Genomic DNA, 19,346 nt, shown 5'->3' with positions numbered 1-19,346 from the left:
TCCTCTGAAACTCGCACTTTTGGAACGGAGGGGCGAGAGACCTCCTAGACTCAAGTGGATTTCCGTGGAAGCTGCATAGGCTATCAGGCTAGGCATCAGCTCGTTCCCTGGTTTAGCCAATGCACAAAGACCAACCACATCACCCGTTCCCGTTTCCGGCCTAGATGATTTCTTCAAATTCACTGACCCCACTTTACCGCAGCGATCTTCTTCTGAGCACCAATGAAAAACAAGTATTGGTCCAGCTTATCGCCCCACCCTTGCCCCCTTCTCTGTTTGGGTGCTTGGTTGGCGTCACTCACTTGCATGGATTATTGGACCCCATTAATGGATTGGCTAGTCAAGAAAGAGAGGGGAAAGAGGCAGAAGGTGGGGTGTATAGCACTTAGGTTCGGGAATACCTCGTGCTCGTACTTGGGTTAGATAGCACGTCCTAAAGGTAGAGCTCTGTACTAGACACCTAGGTAGTAATTTGGAATGCACAGAAAAGATCTAGCGAGGTATTTCAGGGGGAGTTGGTATGGAGGGAATATTACGTAGGTGAGTTGTTTACTGCTGACATAACACTCGGTATATTGCCTTCTCCTTGGAGGGATCTAGTCTTTAACTAGCGCCGCTGCTTTTTGCTCTCACGAGACCCTGGTGGATAGACAAACGCCGATTCTTACTTGGCCGGGCGTTTTGTTTATGATTTATCATCTGAACCTCGCTGACGGTGGAGTTTCGGTCGTTTTTCGCTTCCCCACAAAGAAACCATAGAACGTGTCTCATCGCCAGACATGACAGGGGCCTGTCGTAAACTCCGGTAAAATTACGTTGTTTGATCCAGATCGTCATTTTCCAGAGAATGCCAGAAATCCATCAAGGATCGGATTGAAGGTTGATAAAATCCTGCATAATTCTTGGTTTCTTAGGAATTAATTAGGTATGTATGATCGTTCCAGTTTATGACGATGAAGAGGTAACTTGACTAAATCACCACTTATGGAGTTAGTTGGCTAGTTTGTTTGCTGTTTGTGTCATGCATTGATGCGTCGCCGACTCCAGCCCTTCTCTCTCCCTGAACTCATCCTTCTCAAATTCCTATCCATCAACTCTTCAACCGCCGTTTATGACGCCCATTGACCATGACGGCATTTATCTCTAATACGATAGACACGGCTCTAGTCTCGATGCACATGGACGCTGTAGACGCGCTCCGAGCCTTCTTCATCTTTGCATCCTGTACGGTATGAGCTATATTGGCAATAACACGCTGAAACCAGAAAAGACGAGGATCTACGAATCCTTCCAGAATGGACTAAAATCAAATTCCCCCAGATCCTATCGGTCAGCCTGTCGGGTTCACTTCGCTCACGCTTCGTCCCCTATGGCGCCCGTGCAACCTCAACGGTCGAGTCGAATTCCTCCTTGTGTAAGCCTCCGAGCACATCCCTGGTGACACACACCCTCGACTCCCTGGCCGCCCTGAGAGTCCCTCATGGCTACTTTACGCAGTTCTACATTGCATCTGTGCTGTCATCGCTCTTCTGGGCCACCCAGGTTCTGTCTCGGGGGCCCGCATTCCAGGCCATTGCGACGAGAATCCACCCGGAACACCTGCAGAATACGATGTCTTTGAACCAAGTTTTTCTCTGCTGGGTATTGATGCTTGTCCAGGGTGCAAGGCGGCTAGTCGAGTGCTTTTCCTTCTCCAAGCCGTCGTCATCCCAGATGTGGTTCGGTCATTGGCTCATTGGTATTACCTTCTACGTGGCAGTGACAGTTGCGATTTGGATTGAGGGGACCGGTATGTTACTACATCTCCCAGAGGATAGGGATTGCAGGGGCAAAAACGTAAAGAAAAGAAATACGTGGAACCGGGTTGTTAATCGTTTCTTGAATTGCAGGGAGTATTACATCTCAAGACTTCACTCTTGACGATGTTAAAATAACCACCGCACCATCCCTCCGCACGTTTCTTTCTCTACCTATCTTTTTAGTTGCATCAGGCGTTCAGCATGACTGCCACCACTACCTATTTTCGCTTCAGAAGTATACGCTTCCTGCCCACCCGTTGTTTCGCAGCACTGTGTGCCCGCATTACACTGGTGAATGCGCAATCTATCTGTCGTTGACGCTGCTAGCCGCGCCACAAGGAGAATGGGTCAACAAGACGCTTCTGTCGGCGCTAGCATTTGTCGCAATCAATCTGGGTGTCACCGCGGGAACCACCAGGAAGTGGTATACTGAGAAGTTTGGGGAGGAGTCGGTGCGGGAACGATGGAACATGATTCCGGGTGTGTACTAATTGCTGTAGTGGCTAGTGCAGTTATCCAGCAAATGATGCCATGGTATCTATCCGGTGACATGGTTCACCGCCCCCTGAGGAATTTCATCGTGTTTCCCAATTTTACCTCTCTGAGCACATCCCGATATGTCAAACTGACCCTGGTCTCCCTCTCTGCCCATCCACATCGGAATCGCTCCGGCTCTCGGAGCAAATCCCAGTTGCAGATCGAGTCCGCATTTAGGCCTTCATCCTTGGTCGTCTCGGCGATTCCATGCAGAAAGTCCGTGTAGATCTTCTTCCTGGTAACCAACAAGCTCCGCCGTTCCTGCAATATGCGATACTGCGGCCGTCGATTCTCCGGGTGGTCTTGGGTGTGCTGGACTTTTGGATACAGGTCGAGAACGATGGGGGCGCCCAGACTCACGGTCGCCACGAGAGGATAGTATGCGGCGCCATCCTCGTGCGGCATTATACCCTGGCCGGGGCGGTATTCGTTGACTAGGACATGGTTGGGGGCGTGGTGAGGGGCGTTGGCAAATAAGCCCAGCGACTCGAAGCGAGGGGTAATGACAGGTGAGACGAGCCACGATGGAAGGGGGGCCGAGAGCAGCACATTCGACTTGGTAAGCGCCGAGGGCCAGCTTTGTAGACGACGATGAGAGAGGTGAGTCCAGCGGGGGAGGGGGGCTGTAGTGATCTATCGAGTAAGTTAGTCCAATATATATAAATAAATGTACACACCTTTTGCAAGAGCCAACTCTCCTCATCTTCCATGATGAAATTCGCAATGTAGAAACCCTCGTCAGGGAGTGTTTTAATTTTAGCACTTTGAAGATCCATCCCTACGATGTACTATTCTGAGATGCAACTATGATAGTTACGTGACATGCATGTTATTTCCTTCTTTTGCCTCAGGCCACCGTCTCCACCGCCCCACCTGACTTCGATATCCCATAAACAGATCATTCTTTCCCTTCACTACACCAATATAATTATAATAACATTAGACTCCAAACCAAAAGAGAACAGAAGAGGAGAAAGAAAAATGGCCCCCAAAAACACTAAAGGCGACAAAAAAAGCAAGGGAAAGGATTCCTCCGAAGGCAGCGACAAGAAGGGATTAAAGCCGGCGACTTCCATCAACGTGAGACATATTCTTGTATGCATCCCTTTCTACCCTGTCCTTGTTATTTGGGTATTGTGTTGCATACTGGATGGTATATGATATATATTGTGATGTATATTGATCTGTATAGTGTGAAAAATTCTCCAAAAAAGAAGAAGCGCTAGAGAAGTTACGCAACGGGGCGAAATTCGATGAAGTGGCGAGGGAGTTTTCCGAGGATAAAGCTAGACAGGGTATCTCTCTCTTTTTCTCTCTCTATATAGATATATGAGTGTGTATGTATCTATGCAGACATGCTAATCTAATCTCCCTAGGTGGATCACTTGGATGGAAAGTGAGAGGGAGTCTGGATGCGACGTTTGAAAAGGCAGCGTATGAATTGGAACCGAGTACGACGGGAAATCCCAAATATGTGGATGTGAAAACGGGTTTTGGGTATCATATTATTATGGTGGAGGGGAGGAAGTGATATAAATATAATTTATAACCGATATCAATTCTATCATGTTGATAGTATGTATTACTTTGTATATTTTATATGTAATATTCCAGATAAGTCTATTCTAAGAAAAAAGACATAGTCTATAAGTTACTGCTTCTTCTTGGCCAGTTCTTTGGCCTTCTTCTCCTGTCGTTGCACTACGGCTTCGGCGCCCACGCCACCGAACACAAGCACGACGCCGAGCCATTGGCCGGGCGACAGCGAGTGTCCGAACCAGAACACGCTCAGGAGCATGGTGAGCATCTTGCGCGTGACGGTGACGGTGACCAGGAGCAGGGATGAGAAGCGAGATAGTGTGTAGAAGATGAACAGCTGGCCGACGGCGCCGCAGGCCGCGAAGCCGATCACGATCTGGAGGGCTTCCGGGTGGCGCGACAGGAAGGACACGGCGGAGGTCAACTCTGTCTCCGTGGACGGGGGTATGGGGAAGGGTAGCAGGTTATGCAGCAGGCCGGTAGAGGACAGATGCGGCATGAGCACGAGGTAGAGGGAGGTGAGCGCCGTGGAAAGCACATTCTGCGCCACCATCATCTGCGGACCGGTGAAGCGCGTGTATTGCTGCGGGGAGCTGAAGACGTGGTCCTGGGTGGTGTTGGTGAGGCCGTCCAGAAGCAGGTTGATCGAGAGCAGAAAGATCCCCCACATCGACGACCCGGAGGAACCCTTTTCGGCGACCTTCTTGCTGTTCCCTGGGTGGTGCAGGGTGAAGGTAGCGACTCCGAGGGTGACTAGCAGCACCACACCGTACTTATACAGGGGGTAGCGTTTGCGGAAGATGGTCAGGTGCAGGAACATGACAGGGAGGAGCTTGCAGGATTTGGCAAGGATAAAGGTCAGGTAGTCGATATGCGCTAGACTGGCGTATCCAAAGGGGGAAGCGAGCGACGAGGAGATGCTGACGAGAAGCAGTGGGAAAAGGATCTTTCGCGTGGGGAAGGTGGACGGCATCTTCTGGCCGGCGGGAGTCGAGAAGAACAGGTAGAGCAAGCCTGTGATGGCAGCGAAGGACGACTGGATGGTGTTCAACACGATGGAGAAGGTGAAGCGCTCCGTGGGAGGCTTGGGCTCTGCTGCGGTGGGAGGGCGCACGGCATAGGAGAAAGTGGTGATCTTCTCTTGAAGCACGCCCCACGAGAGACTGTCCACTGTCAGTGTGTCTACTTTAGTCTAGGGTGTATGAATAAAGAACCCACAAGGAAGCATAGATCCCCAGCACGCAGATCGCAAGTTGTGTCAACCCAGGAGCGTCTGACGAGTTGTTATCCTCGGGTGTTGTACGGCCATTTCGCTTCAGTGGTGCGCTCGAGTCATCGTGGAGTGTATGCATGACCTCCGACGAGGTTGCCCGTTGCATGGGAGCCGATTGTTTCTGACGTGCCATTATAGTGAGCGAGCGAGTGGAGAAAAGAGAGAGGGAGAGATGAATGAGAGAAATAATCGGATGATGCCATGTGTTCTTCCGCGGAGAGCGGAACAATTCCTCCGTTGGGTTCTCTTTTTTCTTTCTTTCGTTCCGTCTATTCTCCTGTCTACATCGCCCTCTTCAGTATTATTTTATTAAGTATTTAATTATATTCAAGATGGATCTGCCTCCCTCCGCCCTCTCTACCCTCATCACGACCTCCGAATCTCCCAGTCCACTGTCTGCCAGCTCCCTCCAGATCCTGCACAACCTGCAGCACCAACATCTCTGGCAATCGCTGAAAGTCCATCCCATCCCCATCCCCGATGATCCATCTGCGACTCTCTCTTTGCTCTCTGGAATCCCTCCGCATCGGATCTACACCCACCCGGACGAGCAGCTCTACATGCTACAGCGGGGACTGCGCGAGGAGGACGTAGAGTTGGAACGTCTGTTTGTCCTTCCCACCGTACAGGGCCAGTCGTGGAGTTTGCGCAAGCTCGCCGCCGTGTTTGACTCGCTCCCGGAAGGGACCCGGGCAGAGGAGGAAGAAGCCTTGGAGGAAACGCGGAACGATAAGACTGCGCAGCTGTCTGAATACTACGAATATCGAAAGAAGGCCCGTCAGACCAAAGAATGGGGAGGGAAGAGGCTCCTCCTGGCCATGGTGGATCGGGGAATGGGCGGTGATGGCACTGTGGTCTACTACGTCATTCAGGAAGGCGCCGTGAAACCCCGACAGAATTAATTGGTCCAATCCGTCAAATTGAAATCGCTCTGGCAGATCAAAAATCTATGTATGTGAGGGGGAAATGACTATACAAACAAGCGCCTCTTGCCCAAACACTCATTCGCCTACCAATTCCAAGGGTATCGATTGTTCAACAAAATCCCAAGAACCTACCGCCGATCACACATCAGATATATGCTCATTGCTTAAGAGTTGCTCCTGTTCTTTCTGGCAACTCGTGCAGTACTGATCGTACCACTGCCGCACGTCGTCGGATAGGTCCGCAAAAATCGTCTGGCTCGTACGGTCCACCTGCGTCTCGATCGCTTCGCCGTTCTCGTTCTTCCCGAGAAGCATCTCCACCTGGCGACATCGTCGTAATTCTTGTCGGAGCCAACGCTCCCATTCGTTCTGTACCACCTCCCTCTCGATACTGTTGACCACTCGGAGGCCCACCAGGAGGTTGTGTCGGTACAACGCCAGCTGTTCCCGGGTCTGCTGGATCCGTCGCGCGGCGCTCTTAGTCATGGAATCCTTCGGACTGGATGTCCCTAGAGAGCGTGTACTGCCCCCGATTGTCTGCTGATGGAAGGTAGCAAAGCATTCGCTGGAGTTATCACTGGCCTGCCCAACCGTCGAGTTGGCGAGTGCCTCATCGATGTCTTTCATGTAGATGGCTTTGCTCATCACGGGGTCCGAGTGAACCCCTAGACGCGCCATGAACCTCTCGGTGTTTCGCTCATGCCACCACTGATAGGCTTCTTGTGACGTATATAGCCCATTAATGAACACACTGGACAATAGCAGCAGAAGGATGACCTTATGTGCACTTGTAGTCTTCCATGCCCAACGAAGCAGAGCAAATGTCCATAGCATCACGGATGAGATGGCGCTTTCAAGAAAGGACATGAATATCTCGAAGAGCAGTTGAACCAAAGTCCTCTGCGTTCGAGGTCTGCACGGTTCTCCTTTGGACTCCGACTCGCTGAAAAACTGAGACGTAGAGCCCTGCCGCCCGATGTGACCAAAGATGGTGATGGCCTTCTTGGTTCGACTATGGGCGCCGAGTCTGCGCACCTGGTCTCCAACGAGGTCGAGGAGATCCAGGGCATCTTGCTCCAAGTCGCCAGTGGCTTGCTTGTCAATGACCCCTAGCTAGAGTTAGAATTCGTAATGAATCATCAGGGGGTGGAGGCACAAAAAAAAAAAAAAAGAAAAATACAACAGCACTCACGTTGAAGCCCGTACGGAGAACACAACCACTCCACCTTGGTGTAGATAGCAAGCTTACTCTTCCCTTTGCCAAGGAAGGTAATCACAATTTTGCTTACCAGCCTAAATGACCGCTTGAAAGGAAGATGCCAGGGAGTTCGCTTGTCCGTAATCACGTAGCAGAGATGATCATTTAGGACATCAATCATTTGATAATCGGAGATATCATGATCCCGAGCACGTCCTGGGCGGCGTTAGAAACGCATTGAGACAATGTCCTGAATATTGGGTAATACATACCAAGAAGATCTGCTGTCTCAATCTGATACTGGAAATCCCGTCTCAGATGCCGCGATTCACTTCTAGTCCAAGGACCTTGTTTGATACCTTCCCCTGCTGTTAGCCCCGTTCCAACGCCTCAATCGAAGCGGATGCCTTACTTTGAGCCTCTCGTTGATGCAAGAGGAGTTGCCAGACAGCACTCCGGTCTCCAAAAAGGATGTGGAATATTGCCTTGGGACTAATGTCGAAATCTTTCTCCGCAGCAAGGTGCAGGTTTCCCTGAGGAACGTACTGCACAGGCTGGGTGGGCAATCGGAATCTTGGTGTATCCTTGCCAGTGGTAGCCTTTTTCGAGTGCATGTCTAAATCTTTGTCAATGTAAATCGGAGCCCGGAAGTCTCTCCTCGGCCCTTGGCCGGCAGCGCTATCACTGTCACCAATCTTGTCATCAGCGGCAACCACATCTTCCCAGCTATCTACGCTTGGTGCTCGTGTCTGCACATCCACCTCCATCTTGATAAGAGCTTTGAAAATAGCTTCCAAACTCAGCGGCTCAACCGCCGCTGAGTCATTGATCAAGAAATTGAGGCGCCGCTGAAGAAGCCTCAACGGTTCAAGGAAAGTCTTGATGGTGACTCGGCCAGGTGCGTCTTCACCAGGTGGTGGAATAGTATGAAGAAACAGGAAGTCGCAATCTCTTCCAGGCGCAGCAGTAACCTCTTTGATGGTTTCCAGAGAGACACTGGTGGTCAGCACCAGGCCAAAGTAGTGGCTGTAGAAGTATACGTCGCGGGTAGTAACATAAGCTCTTCCAGGAAATTCTTGTTGGTCGTTTGGATTCCATGTAGCCCGGAACACCAGGACCAGAGATTCCTCTCTTTTGACATTGGGGAAAAGCAGCCGAAACTGGGAGTCCTGGATTTTGAGTTGTTGAGGATAATAGCTTGGATATTCATGCGTAACGCCTAGAATGGCCTGTTGCATCTTGCTCGAATCACCATCGAGACTCACCGTCTGTCGATGGCGAGGGCCGGACATTGGTGGTTTAGCGGGAGTAGAGTTTGTTGAGGTTTTTGCTTCAGCCGACTGATTCTGCTTTGATTGACGTTCGGGATCTGCGTCCTGATTGGTTTCGAATACTCCTAGGCGCTCACGTTCAAGTCTGTTCACAAACCCCCAATTGGAACTACCCCAGAGGTTTGCCATCATACCACTAGGCATCCCCCCAGTTTTGTCCGCTTGACCTAAACCGAGGCCCCTTTCATTGCTTATGATCACAGCTGCCTTACTCATGCTTGTGGGCGCAGGTGGATTTGCTAGCGTCAGTGGTGCTAAGCTTGTAGGAGGTTCATTGCCCCTGCTTGTCTCATTGTCGACCACTCCGTATGGTGCACCTGGGCTTGCGGAGACAAGGCCCGCTAGACCGCCACCAGCACCCGGTATAGAGTTAGAGGGCTGCACTGTATTGTTTGACTTGCGGTGAAGGTCCAACTTTTGGATGATCCTAGAAGTGTGGTCTCTTGCACAGCTTTCGGGTTCCAACGAGGTCAGCCGTCTATAGGTACCAAAGTCGCTGCTATTCCGAAGAGTGTTTTGGTCTTTCTCTGGAACAGGTAGCATTCCGCTACGCTCGGATGACGCTTGATCATCGTTCGAGCGGGGGGTGAGAGATTCTGCCGGGTCAGCAGCGAATTCAGGCGCAGGAGGAGGCGAAATTGCAAAAGCAGGATCCTGGACGGCGTCTTTCCCAGAGCCTGAAAGATTGGGACCTGCAGGGCGCTCTAAGGCTTTTCGCTTGGCAGCTTCGAACGCGGCAATCCATTCCATGAGCTCCTTTTGCGTCTCTGCCTGAAGCACGATGGTATTACTTTTGGTCTTTACCTCAAAGCAAAAGCGGCGCTCTTCTTGGAAAGCTGGGCGGATACTGCAAAGCAGGACACCTATTCTCTCGCTCTCTTCAACACCTCCAGTTCGGGAGCCCTGCACAAGGCAGCCAAAGATTCCGTTCTTCAAAAAGACCCACCGTCTGGTCCATACCGTACGCGTGGGCTTGCCGGAAAGCGTCCGAAGATTCACCCAGCCCTGTTTTTCCGGTCTAGCCTCTTTGGTCATCTCGAGTGTTGATAATGGGCGGGATCCAAGATAGGGAACGGTCGATACAGAGTAGTCGTCGAGTTCACGAGACGGTCTAACAGCAGCCTCTGCGGCTTCCTCGATTTGCTTCCGGGCGGACAAGAGCTCTCGCCTAGAGGATTTCTCGCTCCCCTCCATTTCATGGATCCAGCCTTTGATACGATCCATCTCCTGACCCCATTTGGCAAACGTCGCGCCATTGTTATTGTGAAATGCCTTGAACTCCCGCCATTCATCAGACGAAACACGGACTAACAGCCTGTCGAGACCGTTTCGAACTTGGGGAGCTTGTTCCGAAAAGTCCATTGACGCCTTAAGGTACGCTTTGCGGGCTTCATGAAGTTGAAATGCATCTTCTCTCAGGGACGACGGTTCTTTCGATTTGGACTGTGACGAATATCTTGATAGTAGATAGTCATATTGCTTTTGTGTCTGGTCAAGTATGCGGCGGGTCTCCTATAGTGAGGTAAGACGGTGATGCCCCTAATTAAATCAGAAGTGTAATACTCTCAATTACCTTGAAGTTCCGCAAATCCTCCTGGATAAAAGCCCTGATTGGTTCCGAGACAAGTGATTCTATCCTTTTCGTAGTAGATACCAATCCATTCCATAAATCCCTCGAGCTGTCACCGCTCCGCCTCATCGCCAACAGGGTGTAATCATGGTCGAGAACGGCTTCTGAGACCACGAGGGGGTTCATGGAGTAAGACAGGAATGTGCTCACAATCCCCTCCATAGCCCCAAGCTCCGCAGAAAGCTTGGATGCGGCTTTCGCGTAACCATCGAGCCATCGTTCGAGGTATTCAATCTGGTCGGAGAAGTGGAGAGTGGTGGCGCGAAATGTTGGGGAATCAAGAGCCGCCTCCTTTAATCCAACTGGACTTCACCGGAGTGTTAGAACCAGGCATTCTCCCCACATAAAAGGACAGAGCAATCGTCCAGATGACTTACACCACGCTGACAAGCTTCCCGACCTGGGGTAAAGGTTTCTGTGGCTGAGTCGACATCTAGTGTATGTCTCCGGCCATACACTTGACGCGAGCAAAAGGTAACGACGGGTGTAAGACAGAAAATGGGGGCCAGGACAAGCAACGTAAAGAATAAAGGGACGGCCACAGCAGATAGAAATATTGGTCGGATAAGGAGAGAGGTCATGCTGGAGGAAGAAGCTTTGCCATCATTACGGGGATTGCCCAGGCCCGCGAATGATCTAATTGGCTACGTCAGTGCCTTGTCTGGCAGCCTAGTTTATCAGGCAATACAGCCCTGTCAGGCGGTGAGGGCGGGTGATATTTTCTGCCGGTGACCTCAAATCTTTTTTTTTTTTTGGGGGGGGGGAGGTGCATCATCAGGTCTCAAAACAACGTTGGCACTGCCTTTGATTTTAAGCCGTGCTTCCTTAGGTAAAATATGGAGCCACCGGCAAAGAAGACGCGCATGCTTCTCGATGACGATAATTCCAGTGACACTGGAGATGAGTCTGGTGGAGTTTCAATCAACAATCAGTCGAATGGATTTAATCTTAAGATCAACGAAGAGTATGCCCGTCGTTTTGAGCACAACAAGAAGAGGGAGGAAATGCAGAAATGTATGTATTTATGACTCACAACATATTGATTACAGAAGGCTAACGTGGATCTCCCTATGCAGTGGAAGCAAAACTAGGCAAAAGTTCAGCCTTTGGGAAACGCCATGCAGAAGATGATGGAGCAGACTCGGATGAGTCGTCTACATCCGAAGAAGAGGATGAGGATGGGGAATTGGCTACTACCGCGATCGACGCTGAGATTATGGCGACTTTGAAGGCAATCCGATCAAAGGACCCACGTGTATATGACAAGGACGCTCGATTTTACACCCAAGAAGACACAAGCGCCAAGCCAGACGATGCAAAGAAGGGGAAGCAGATATCAATGACCCTTCGAGACTATCATCGGGAGAATCTTCTGAGTGGCAACCATCTAGCAGAGGATGATGCCTCTGACGCTCCGAAGACATACGTTCAAGAGCAGGCAGATCTGAAGAAAAAAATCATCCAGGAAATGCATGCCGCTGCTGATGATGGAGACCGGGCCCCGGACGATGATGATGAGGATGAGAATTTTCTTGTACGGAAGTCTGCACCAGCGCCAGCTTCGCGACCTCAGGGAGACATCCCCCTGGACATCGAAAATGCAGACAAAGATCCAGAGACTTTTCTATCGAACTTCATGTCCGCACGGGCATGGATCCCTGCGGACAAAATGAATCTGCAACCTTTTGAGTCGGATGATGATGAGGAGGAGGAGCGGGCCGAAGCCTTCGAAGAGGCATATAACTTCCGCTTTGAAGATCCTAGCAAGATTAATACCCAGCTGATCACCCACTCTCGTGACACTACAAATCAACAATCAGTCCGCAGAGATGAAAAGAGTGGCAGGAAAAAGCTACGAGATGCTGAGCGGCAGAGAAAAGAGGAAGAGAAAAAGCAACGCGAGACGGAGAAGAACCGTCTTCGTAAGCTGAAGATGGAGGAGCTCCAAGAAAAGGTCAACAAGATTAAGGAGGTTGCAGGCCTTCACGCATCCAAATTCACTGACGAGGACTGGGCGAAGTTTCTGGATGGCGCTTGGGATGACAAGGATTGGGAAAAGGAGATGCAGAGGAACTTTGGCGAGGATTACTATGCAGAGGAGGATGAACATGGGAGTGATGGCGAGAAGAAGCGACCGAAGAAGCCCAAGTGGGACGACGACATCGACATCACGGATCTTGTGCCAGATTTCGAAGACGACGAAAAGCCCGCACTGGATCTGTCGGACGTTGAAATGGTGGAGGATGCGGATGACGCTGATGAAGGTGCTTCCAAGAAGAAGAGCAAGGCCCAAGAGAGAAGGGATCAGAAGAGAGAAGCTCGCAAAGATCGGCTCCGCATCGAGGAAGCCGTTGACCGCAATTTGGACCTTGACGTTTCCCTCCTTCCGGGAGCAAGCAAGAAAAATACTGGTCATTTCCGCTATCGTGAAACCTCCCCGCAGAGTTTTGGCTTGACTGCGCGGGACATTCTTATGGCTGATGACTCGCATCTTAATCAGTTTGCCGGGTTGAAGAAGCTTGCTTCATTCCGGGACGAGGACAAGAAACATAGAGACCAGAAGAGATTGGGCAAGAAGGCTCGACTGAGGCAATGGCGTAAAGACACTTTTGGCAATGAGGAGGGTCCCATTTTTTCCTTTGGCGGCGACAAGCCAATCCAGAAAGACGATGCTACTGAGGATGGCCAGGTTGATATCCGAGAGGGAGAGCCCCGGAAGAAGAAGAGAAAGAGGTCCAAGAAGCACTAATGGTGTCTGATGATTATATTATATCCACGCGTCAGTACCTAGTTATAATAGTACATGCACCTTGAGAGGTTGGGTTGTTTATAATGTTGGTTTAGAATAAAGTTATGTACCATTCTGTATCCTAGTAAAAACCACGTGATTTACTCCGTTGTTGGGACTCCGCAGGTAAGTAGTATATATCCGAAATGAAGGCATAGTTATATATAATACTTGGAATTACTGTTCGCTGCCTCTGAATTGCATACCACCAGTATCTCCCTTTCTGTCTATATACATTGTTAAGGCGAGGATGATTTAAAGCAAGGCCTACACTCGACATTGGGTATCTAGATCGACTAACTATTTCCAACCCATTATGGTCAGCTTGGACTCGTCGACTTAAAGCGGCAATGCCTGGGAGGGAGTATTGTACTGGTACAGGAATAACAAAATTGACGGAGTTCTGCTGGTGGATATGATTCGTGTTATGACAGCCGAGCAAGCCGACTCAGGGATTGACTGGCTTCGAGAAGGCGCCCGGCGGGGGGGAAATCGATAATACCGTGTATTAATGCTCTACGGAATACAGAGTACCTCTACCTAGGGAGCTAAAAAGAATAGTATCTACAGAGTACGTTGAGCGTAACACTGTAGGCTATTTTTAATTCAAGATCTTCCTAACCCAAGTATGGAGTAGAAAGTATTGTTAAAATAACGCTTCTCGGCAAGTCCAGGAGAACTGAGTGGCTGTGAACTGACCACTCAGAGAGATTAAAAATTTTGTTCTGCCAGTTTGCCATCCGAGACTTGGGACTAAGACGAGAGAAGGAGATTTCCCCGAATCGAGGAAGAACGAAGAACTACTCCGTAAGGCGAGAGAGATATCCACTGTTGCAGAGTGGGCGGAGATGCTCCATCGGTCAAGCCGGGGAAAGAAAGGGGAGCGTCTTAGTAAGAGGATTCAATTCCGATGTACCAACGTCAGGAATGTATTGAATTGAGACTGACGTAAGGTAGTACCTATATATATGTATGGAGATGATAGTAGAGGTATCCTGCATCGAGTTAATCCAGTCATTCCTGTCAATTCAGTCAGAACATGTCCTCTATATGTCCAGAGAATGATCACGAATACGTGGTCGGGATGTTTGGATACAATCGGGAGATATCGGCTCTCGTTGCCTGGGCCAGCATTAGCGCCGGGTCCATTTTTTTTTTTTTTTCCTTTCTTTCTCTGCAAAAAATTCAGGACAGCAAAAAACTCAAACCAAAGCGTCTTAGCGTCTCCGCTCGCTTCTTCCCGCTTACAAGAGCCCTTTCCCTCGCTATTTTTTCTTCCCTTTTTCTCTCTTCGTTTTCTTCCCTACCATCCCTTTTGAAGTGTCCTGTTCCTTTGACACTCCTACCCTATCCCATCTCCTCTCTTTTTTGTCTTTTTAGTTCTCGTTCTTCATAGCCGTCATTATGGCTAACCAGGCCGACAAGTCGGTCTTCGGCATGCCCGTAAGTTGCTAATCACCCTGTTCGCCAACCCAGAAGCTCGAAACTGCACGCCCTCCCGACCAAATCGAGAGTCTTTGGGATCTCAAACGATGCAAATTATTCATTGTGGTTGATCCGAGGGCGTGAAATTGGAGAGTTCTGGGATGGAGCGCCCGGTAATTGATGGAATGGTTGGCTGATAAAAAATTTTCACTGCAGGGATTTGTCGTTGACTTTATGAGTATGTCTATCCACCTAGCATCCGGTTGATTGACGTTGATCCTACGGGAACTGTCAATTAACCAATGGCTCATAAATGGGCCATTTCGCTACCTGTGATTGTCTCAACTAACTGATCCCTTTTAGTGGGTGGTGTTTCCGCTGCTGTCTCCAAGACTGCTGCTGCCCCCATCGAGCGTATCAAGCTCCTCGTCCAGAACCAGGTTGGCTATCCCTTAAATCCACCAAGATTGGCGAAATGAGAAAGACCGCGACCCCAAAGTGTTTGCCGTTCAAACGTGCGGAAGCTCCCGGGGATATCACTTCGCGAAAAATTTTCAGCCCCTATCTTGGCACCATGATCTCCGACTATGCAGACACTAACAGATCGCTCTACAGGATGAGATGATCCGCGCTGGTCGTCTGGACAAGAAGTATAACGGTATCGTCGACTGCTTCCGTCGTACCGCTGCGTCCGAGGGTGTCGTCTCCCTGTGGAGAGGTAACACTGCCAACGTCATCCGTTACTTCCCTACCCAGGCCCTGAACTTCGCCTTCCGTGACACCTACAAGTCCATGTTCTCCTACAAGAAGGAGCGTGATGGCTATGCCAAGTGGATGATGGGTAACCTTGCCTCCGGTGGTGTATGTATTTCACGGCTTTGATTTCTGTTTCTTTCCATTGACAACTTGTCCAGGCTGCTGGTGCCACTTCCCTCCTCTTCGTCTACTCTCTTGACTACGCCCGTACCCGTCTTGCCAACGACGCTAAGTCCGCCAAGGGTGGTGGTGAGCGTCAGTTCAACGGTCTCGTTGACGTCTACAAGAAGACTCTCGCTTCTGATGGTATTGCCGGTCTCTACCGTGGTTTCGGTCCCTCCGTTCTTGGTATTGTTGTCTACCGTGGTCTGTACTTCGGTATGTACGACTCCATCAAGCCTGTCGTCCTGGTTGGTCCTCTTGAGGGCAACTTCCTTGCTTCCTTCCTGCTCGGCTGGACTGTCACTACTGGTGCTGGTATTGCTTCTTACCCTCTCGACACCGTTCGTCGTCGTATGATGATGACTTCTGGTGAGGTATGTATCTTTTGCTTCCGGTGACCGCGAGAGCCATTGCTGACCCCCTTAACAGGCCGTTAAGTACAACTCTTCCGTCGATGCTTTCCGCCAGATCGTCGCCAAGGAGGGCGTCAAGTCCCTCTTCAAGGGTGCTGGTGCTAACATCCTCCGTGGTGTTGCCGGTGCTGGTGTCCTGTCGATCTACGATCAGGTTCAGCTCCTGCTCTTCGGAAAGAAGTTTAAGGGTGGCTCCGGCTAAACGATTGATTAATTTCAATTCGTTGACGTGAAACTTCTGGGGAAGGGGTTGGCTCTCATCCGGCGTAACTGCCAGATGGTCGGTGATGCTGAAGAATGATTAGACATATGCGTCAAGAGAGGAACGGTAAAAAAGTCTTGCGCATAGAATCGTGTGATATTTCCTCTTGTACCAGTTGTATTTTACTGCCCGCAAGCTTGAATTTTCTTTTTTCCTTTCTTCCCACTGTACTTGTTTACGGTATCAAATCCAATCTGTCTATTTTTGGGTTGATTGTTCCGTGTAGAAAAATCTGTCTGTCACATGAACATGTCACGTGAGACAATGACATATCACACTTGTAGCTTACCTAGTCAGCTCAGCTCCTGGCGATCGATACGACATCCCTGGATTATTTGTATCATCCAAAAATATTAAGTGGACTTATTTAGAACTATGAGCTCTACCCCAGACGGGGTCACTGACCCGCAAAGTCCACCCCCTACATCCAGTCCAAACGAGCGACTCGTTACAACCGCTCAACCAGGAAGTAGACAAACTACAGAGGTCCCTACAAGAACTAGCGCCGCGACAACGGCAATCACGACGACGACCTCCCCTCCTCCTCAACCGGGAGCGCGACCTGAGCCTCTCACGGGGATTTCATCCACCATGGCCAATCCAAACTCAAAGATCCCGATCCCTCCACCGCCGAAAGCAGGCGATATACCCCAACAGCAACATCAGCAACAGATACCCACTACCACCATATCAGGGTATCCTTCCGACAATACCTACAGCTCCGGTCCCATCCCCCGCAACCCCTACACCTACAACAATAACAATAACAATAACTGCGGCTACACCTATAGCAACGACTATAACTATAACTATAATAATCCAACATCAGCATATACTTCCATCTACCAAGCTCCGAACCCAGAGATACGAGGTATCAACACCAACCGCAACGTACGCGTCCACGGCAGCACCACCATGCTCGACTCGGATGGTTTTGGTGGTGAAGTGGGATCGGACAGTACTGGGGCTGCGATTCTGGAAAGTGCCAAGTCGTGGTTTTCGTCAGCGGGGAGTAAATTGGCAGAGGTTGAGGCGGCGGTTTGGAAACGTATTAATGATGCGCATGAGAAATAGTTCTCTCTCTCCGTTTCTCTGTTGTGGGTGAGTGTTTGTTATTTTTTTTATATTTATTATTTGTTTATTTTTGCTGTTTTGTGTTGGCTTCGGTGTTGTTGGTAGAACGGCTGAGTTGGGTTGACTGCGGGCGTTAGTCGATATATTTGTTTATGGATCTGGATGGATGGTTGGGCTGATACTTGGTATTGCACATGGGTTATGTTCTGGTTAGTACTACTTTTGTCACTAGTTATCCTGTATAGAGCAAATTTAATGTGCAAATAATAAGTACCTCGATGCACTCATACTGCAGGTTGGTAACTGGTATATTAATGCTACATGTACTACTCTGAACGGCGAATATGATCTCTCAAGGCGCATTAGTTCTATCTCAATCCTAACACTCATCATGATGCGGCTAGTATCTGTACCTGCCGATGATATGGACAACCTATGGCCAGCAAACCCTTGAACAGCCGGATCAACTGTCATCAACCGGGGGAACCATGGAATACTAAAAATAAATATGAGTAGAGAGTCATTATAATGGTGACAATGCATGATCCATGGTCACTTGAAACAAAGGCCAAATGCGTCATCTGGCCATATCATATGTTCGAATAAATATACCTGGAAACGCCAACCATGTCCCAATCATTTCCGGTCCCAATGCATCGTAAACCAGCTCTTCGAACCCGTCGGTAGACTGGCAATATTTTATGTGAATAATCGTTGAAACGTTAAAATAAGGAACGTAAAAAGGTAGCACGGCCCAGCCACTACCATTAAGTCGATCAAACTCGCGATGGGTGAACTCGGACTTCACATAGACCCAAGTCGTAGTAAAGCCTCGACCGCCGCGCGCTCTTCCCCGTCGTTCACCATGCCATCGGGAAGAGAGAATCCCAGTTGTTGAATGGGGACCTTGCGCGGCGCAGACTTCGCCAGCGAGGATGAGGAAGGCCCGCCGCCTCGGAGTTGGGGGGACCGATGATTCCCATGTACAAAACCGCCCCCTCCGTTGAGTGATCGTGCACGGAGCGCTGCCGCGCCTATCTGCGCCCAGTCCTCTTCGTCTGTGATGTCTTCTTCGCCCCAGTCTTCGTCCCGAATCTCATCGTCTGGAGCCTCGGAAGACGAACAGTATGCACAAGCATCTCCATCAAGAGACATCTTGTCCGCTTCATGTTCCAACATGCTGATATCCTCATGTCCGCCGTAGTCCCTTTCGGTGTACGAGAAGATGGCAGAGTCGCCTGTCGCACTCGAGCCGTACGGCTGCAAACTCTCCCTCTTCCTCGGAATATGTACGCCGTTGGGTGGGAAGGAGTTTGGTAGGCTGGAGGGTGGCGACATGTTCGCGTGCTGCGTATCCCGCAACGGCTGACCGCGTCGTCGCCCATCCCAACGGCCCCATCCCACTTTCTCGAAGATGACCTCACCTTCAGCGCCATTCCTTTTGTCACCGACGGCCACTTGGCTCTCTAATGCAGCCACGACCAGCCTGCGTGCTTTAGCTGGGGCAATCCTGGAGAAGCCGGGTACCGACGTGGTCAGGTAGCCCATGACGTGACGGATCGCAAGTGGGCCATGCTGTAGCATAATCTCAGGTAGATGGTATTTGGCCAACATCTCCGGGGTAATGGCTCCTGCGCCATCCATCTCGCTGGGCGAGAGGAGAGGTCCCCGAGAGACTGCATGATCTGCGGCATCTCCCAGATCGATATCGGAATCCAAGTGCGATGTGGCGAAGGGGGGAGAGCCAGGGAGGTTGTTGTCCCGTTGTTTGAAGGCTTGAGGGGGTAGATTTGGAGAGATGGAATTAGGGGGAGTGGGCAATAAGGCAGGATGCCCTGGGTGAGAGGAGTTGCCATCGCCTGCGAAGGCCGAACGAGGCTTGGGGATATCAACAGAGGCTGTCTTGCCAGCAAGGGCCATGGCAATGCTCGAGGTCGTCATTTGTGCGGCCATGATTGCAATAAAGGAGGAGAACTTGGGGGTGTGGCTAAATTGTATGAATCTATATATCACATGAGTCACTGGGCTGGCCAACCATCGAACGCGACGCAACCACGGAATGAAAGGGATGACTAACGGTTGAACAAACAAAGGTGGACAGGGGGAACGAGGGGCATCAAAACCAAAAGGGCCAGACTTACGGCACACAAGAGAATAGTAGCAGTCAAGGCTGGAATGCAGCGTTGATGTGATGTGATGCTATGCGATGCAATGCGCTAGCCACGTACTAACT

The 19,346-nt window shown here is 50.2% G+C and overlaps 9 protein-coding genes across 9 annotated transcripts; 5 read left to right on the top strand and 4 right to left on the bottom strand.

The window, feature by feature from the left end:
- Nucleotides 1-1,127: 1,127 nt before the first annotated feature.
- Nucleotides 1,128-2,290, top strand: ATNIH1004_008881 (putative 3-oxo-5-alpha-steroid 4-dehydrogenase; the record flags this gene model as incomplete). The annotated part of the gene is made up of 3 exons (XM_033573484.1): nucleotides 1,128-1,229; nucleotides 1,321-1,789; nucleotides 1,890-2,290. The coding sequence occupies 3 exons, from the start codon at nucleotides 1,128-1,130 to the stop codon at nucleotides 2,288-2,290; spliced, it is 972 nt and encodes a 323-aa protein (XP_033424036.1).
- A 64-nt stretch (nucleotides 2,291-2,354) lies between these two features.
- On the bottom strand, nucleotides 2,355-3,046 carry ATNIH1004_008880 (uncharacterized protein; the record flags this gene model as incomplete). The annotated part of the gene is made up of 2 exons (XM_033573483.1): nucleotides 2,355-2,969; nucleotides 3,014-3,046. 2 exons carry the CDS (start codon nucleotides 3,044-3,046, stop codon nucleotides 2,355-2,357), a joined length of 648 nt encoding a protein of 215 aa, XP_033424035.1.
- Nucleotides 3,047-3,987: 941 nt separating this feature from the next.
- Nucleotides 3,988-5,281, bottom strand: HUT1 (UDP-galactose transporter HUT1; the record flags this gene model as incomplete). Its single annotated transcript, XM_033573482.1, has 2 exons — nucleotides 3,988-5,038; nucleotides 5,094-5,281. The coding sequence occupies 2 exons, from the start codon at nucleotides 5,279-5,281 to the stop codon at nucleotides 3,988-3,990; spliced, it is 1,239 nt and encodes a 412-aa protein (XP_033424034.1).
- Nucleotides 5,282-5,480: 199 nt separating this feature from the next.
- Nucleotides 5,481-6,050, top strand: ATNIH1004_008878 (uncharacterized protein; the record flags this gene model as incomplete). Its single annotated transcript, XM_033573481.1, has 1 exon — nucleotides 5,481-6,050. One exon carries the CDS (start codon nucleotides 5,481-5,483, stop codon nucleotides 6,048-6,050), a length of 570 nt encoding a protein of 189 aa, XP_033424033.1.
- A 162-nt stretch (nucleotides 6,051-6,212) lies between these two features.
- On the bottom strand, nucleotides 6,213-10,666 carry SIP3 (putative transcription factor SipA3; the record flags this gene model as incomplete). Its single annotated transcript, XM_033573480.1, has 7 exons — nucleotides 6,213-7,183; nucleotides 7,267-7,488; nucleotides 7,545-7,637; nucleotides 7,685-9,506; nucleotides 9,564-10,115; nucleotides 10,177-10,540; nucleotides 10,611-10,666. The coding sequence occupies 7 exons, from the start codon at nucleotides 10,664-10,666 to the stop codon at nucleotides 6,213-6,215; spliced, it is 4,080 nt and encodes a 1,359-aa protein (XP_033424032.1).
- Nucleotides 10,667-11,069: 403 nt separating this feature from the next.
- Nucleotides 11,070-12,982, top strand: KRI1 (KRI1 family protein; the record flags this gene model as incomplete). The annotated part of the gene is made up of 2 exons (XM_033573479.1): nucleotides 11,070-11,247; nucleotides 11,310-12,982. The coding sequence occupies 2 exons, from the start codon at nucleotides 11,070-11,072 to the stop codon at nucleotides 12,980-12,982; spliced, it is 1,851 nt and encodes a 616-aa protein (XP_033424031.1).
- Nucleotides 12,983-14,425: 1,443 nt separating this feature from the next.
- ATNIH1004_008875 (putative mitochondrial ADP,ATP carrier protein (Ant)) lies at nucleotides 14,426-15,979 on the top strand (the record flags this gene model as incomplete). Its single annotated transcript, XM_033573478.1, has 7 exons — nucleotides 14,426-14,464; nucleotides 14,498-14,572; nucleotides 14,663-14,684; nucleotides 14,810-14,886; nucleotides 15,062-15,307; nucleotides 15,361-15,738; nucleotides 15,794-15,979. 7 exons carry the CDS (start codon nucleotides 14,426-14,428, stop codon nucleotides 15,977-15,979), a joined length of 1,023 nt encoding a protein of 340 aa, XP_033424030.1.
- A 435-nt stretch (nucleotides 15,980-16,414) lies between these two features.
- On the top strand, nucleotides 16,415-17,113 carry ATNIH1004_008874 (uncharacterized protein; the record flags this gene model as incomplete). The annotated part of the gene is made up of 1 exon (XM_033573477.1): nucleotides 16,415-17,113. The coding sequence occupies one exon, from the start codon at nucleotides 16,415-16,417 to the stop codon at nucleotides 17,111-17,113; it is 699 nt and encodes a 232-aa protein (XP_033424029.1).
- An 804-nt stretch (nucleotides 17,114-17,917) lies between these two features.
- Nucleotides 17,918-19,066, bottom strand: STB3 (uncharacterized protein; the record flags this gene model as incomplete). Its single annotated transcript, XM_033573476.1, has 1 exon — nucleotides 17,918-19,066. One exon carries the CDS (start codon nucleotides 19,064-19,066, stop codon nucleotides 17,918-17,920), a length of 1,149 nt encoding a protein of 382 aa, XP_033424028.1.
- Nucleotides 19,067-19,346: the final 280 nt, after the last annotated feature.

This window comes from Aspergillus tanneri, assembly GCF_003426965.1.
Source record: "Aspergillus tanneri strain NIH1004 chromosome Unknown AapTan_6_pilon_pilon_pilon, whole genome shotgun sequence".
Classification (NCBI taxonomy): domain Eukaryota; kingdom Fungi; phylum Ascomycota; class Eurotiomycetes; order Eurotiales; family Aspergillaceae; genus Aspergillus; species Aspergillus tanneri.
Note: the sequence above shows the minus strand (reverse complement) of the source record. Positions and strands in the feature narration are given on the sequence as shown.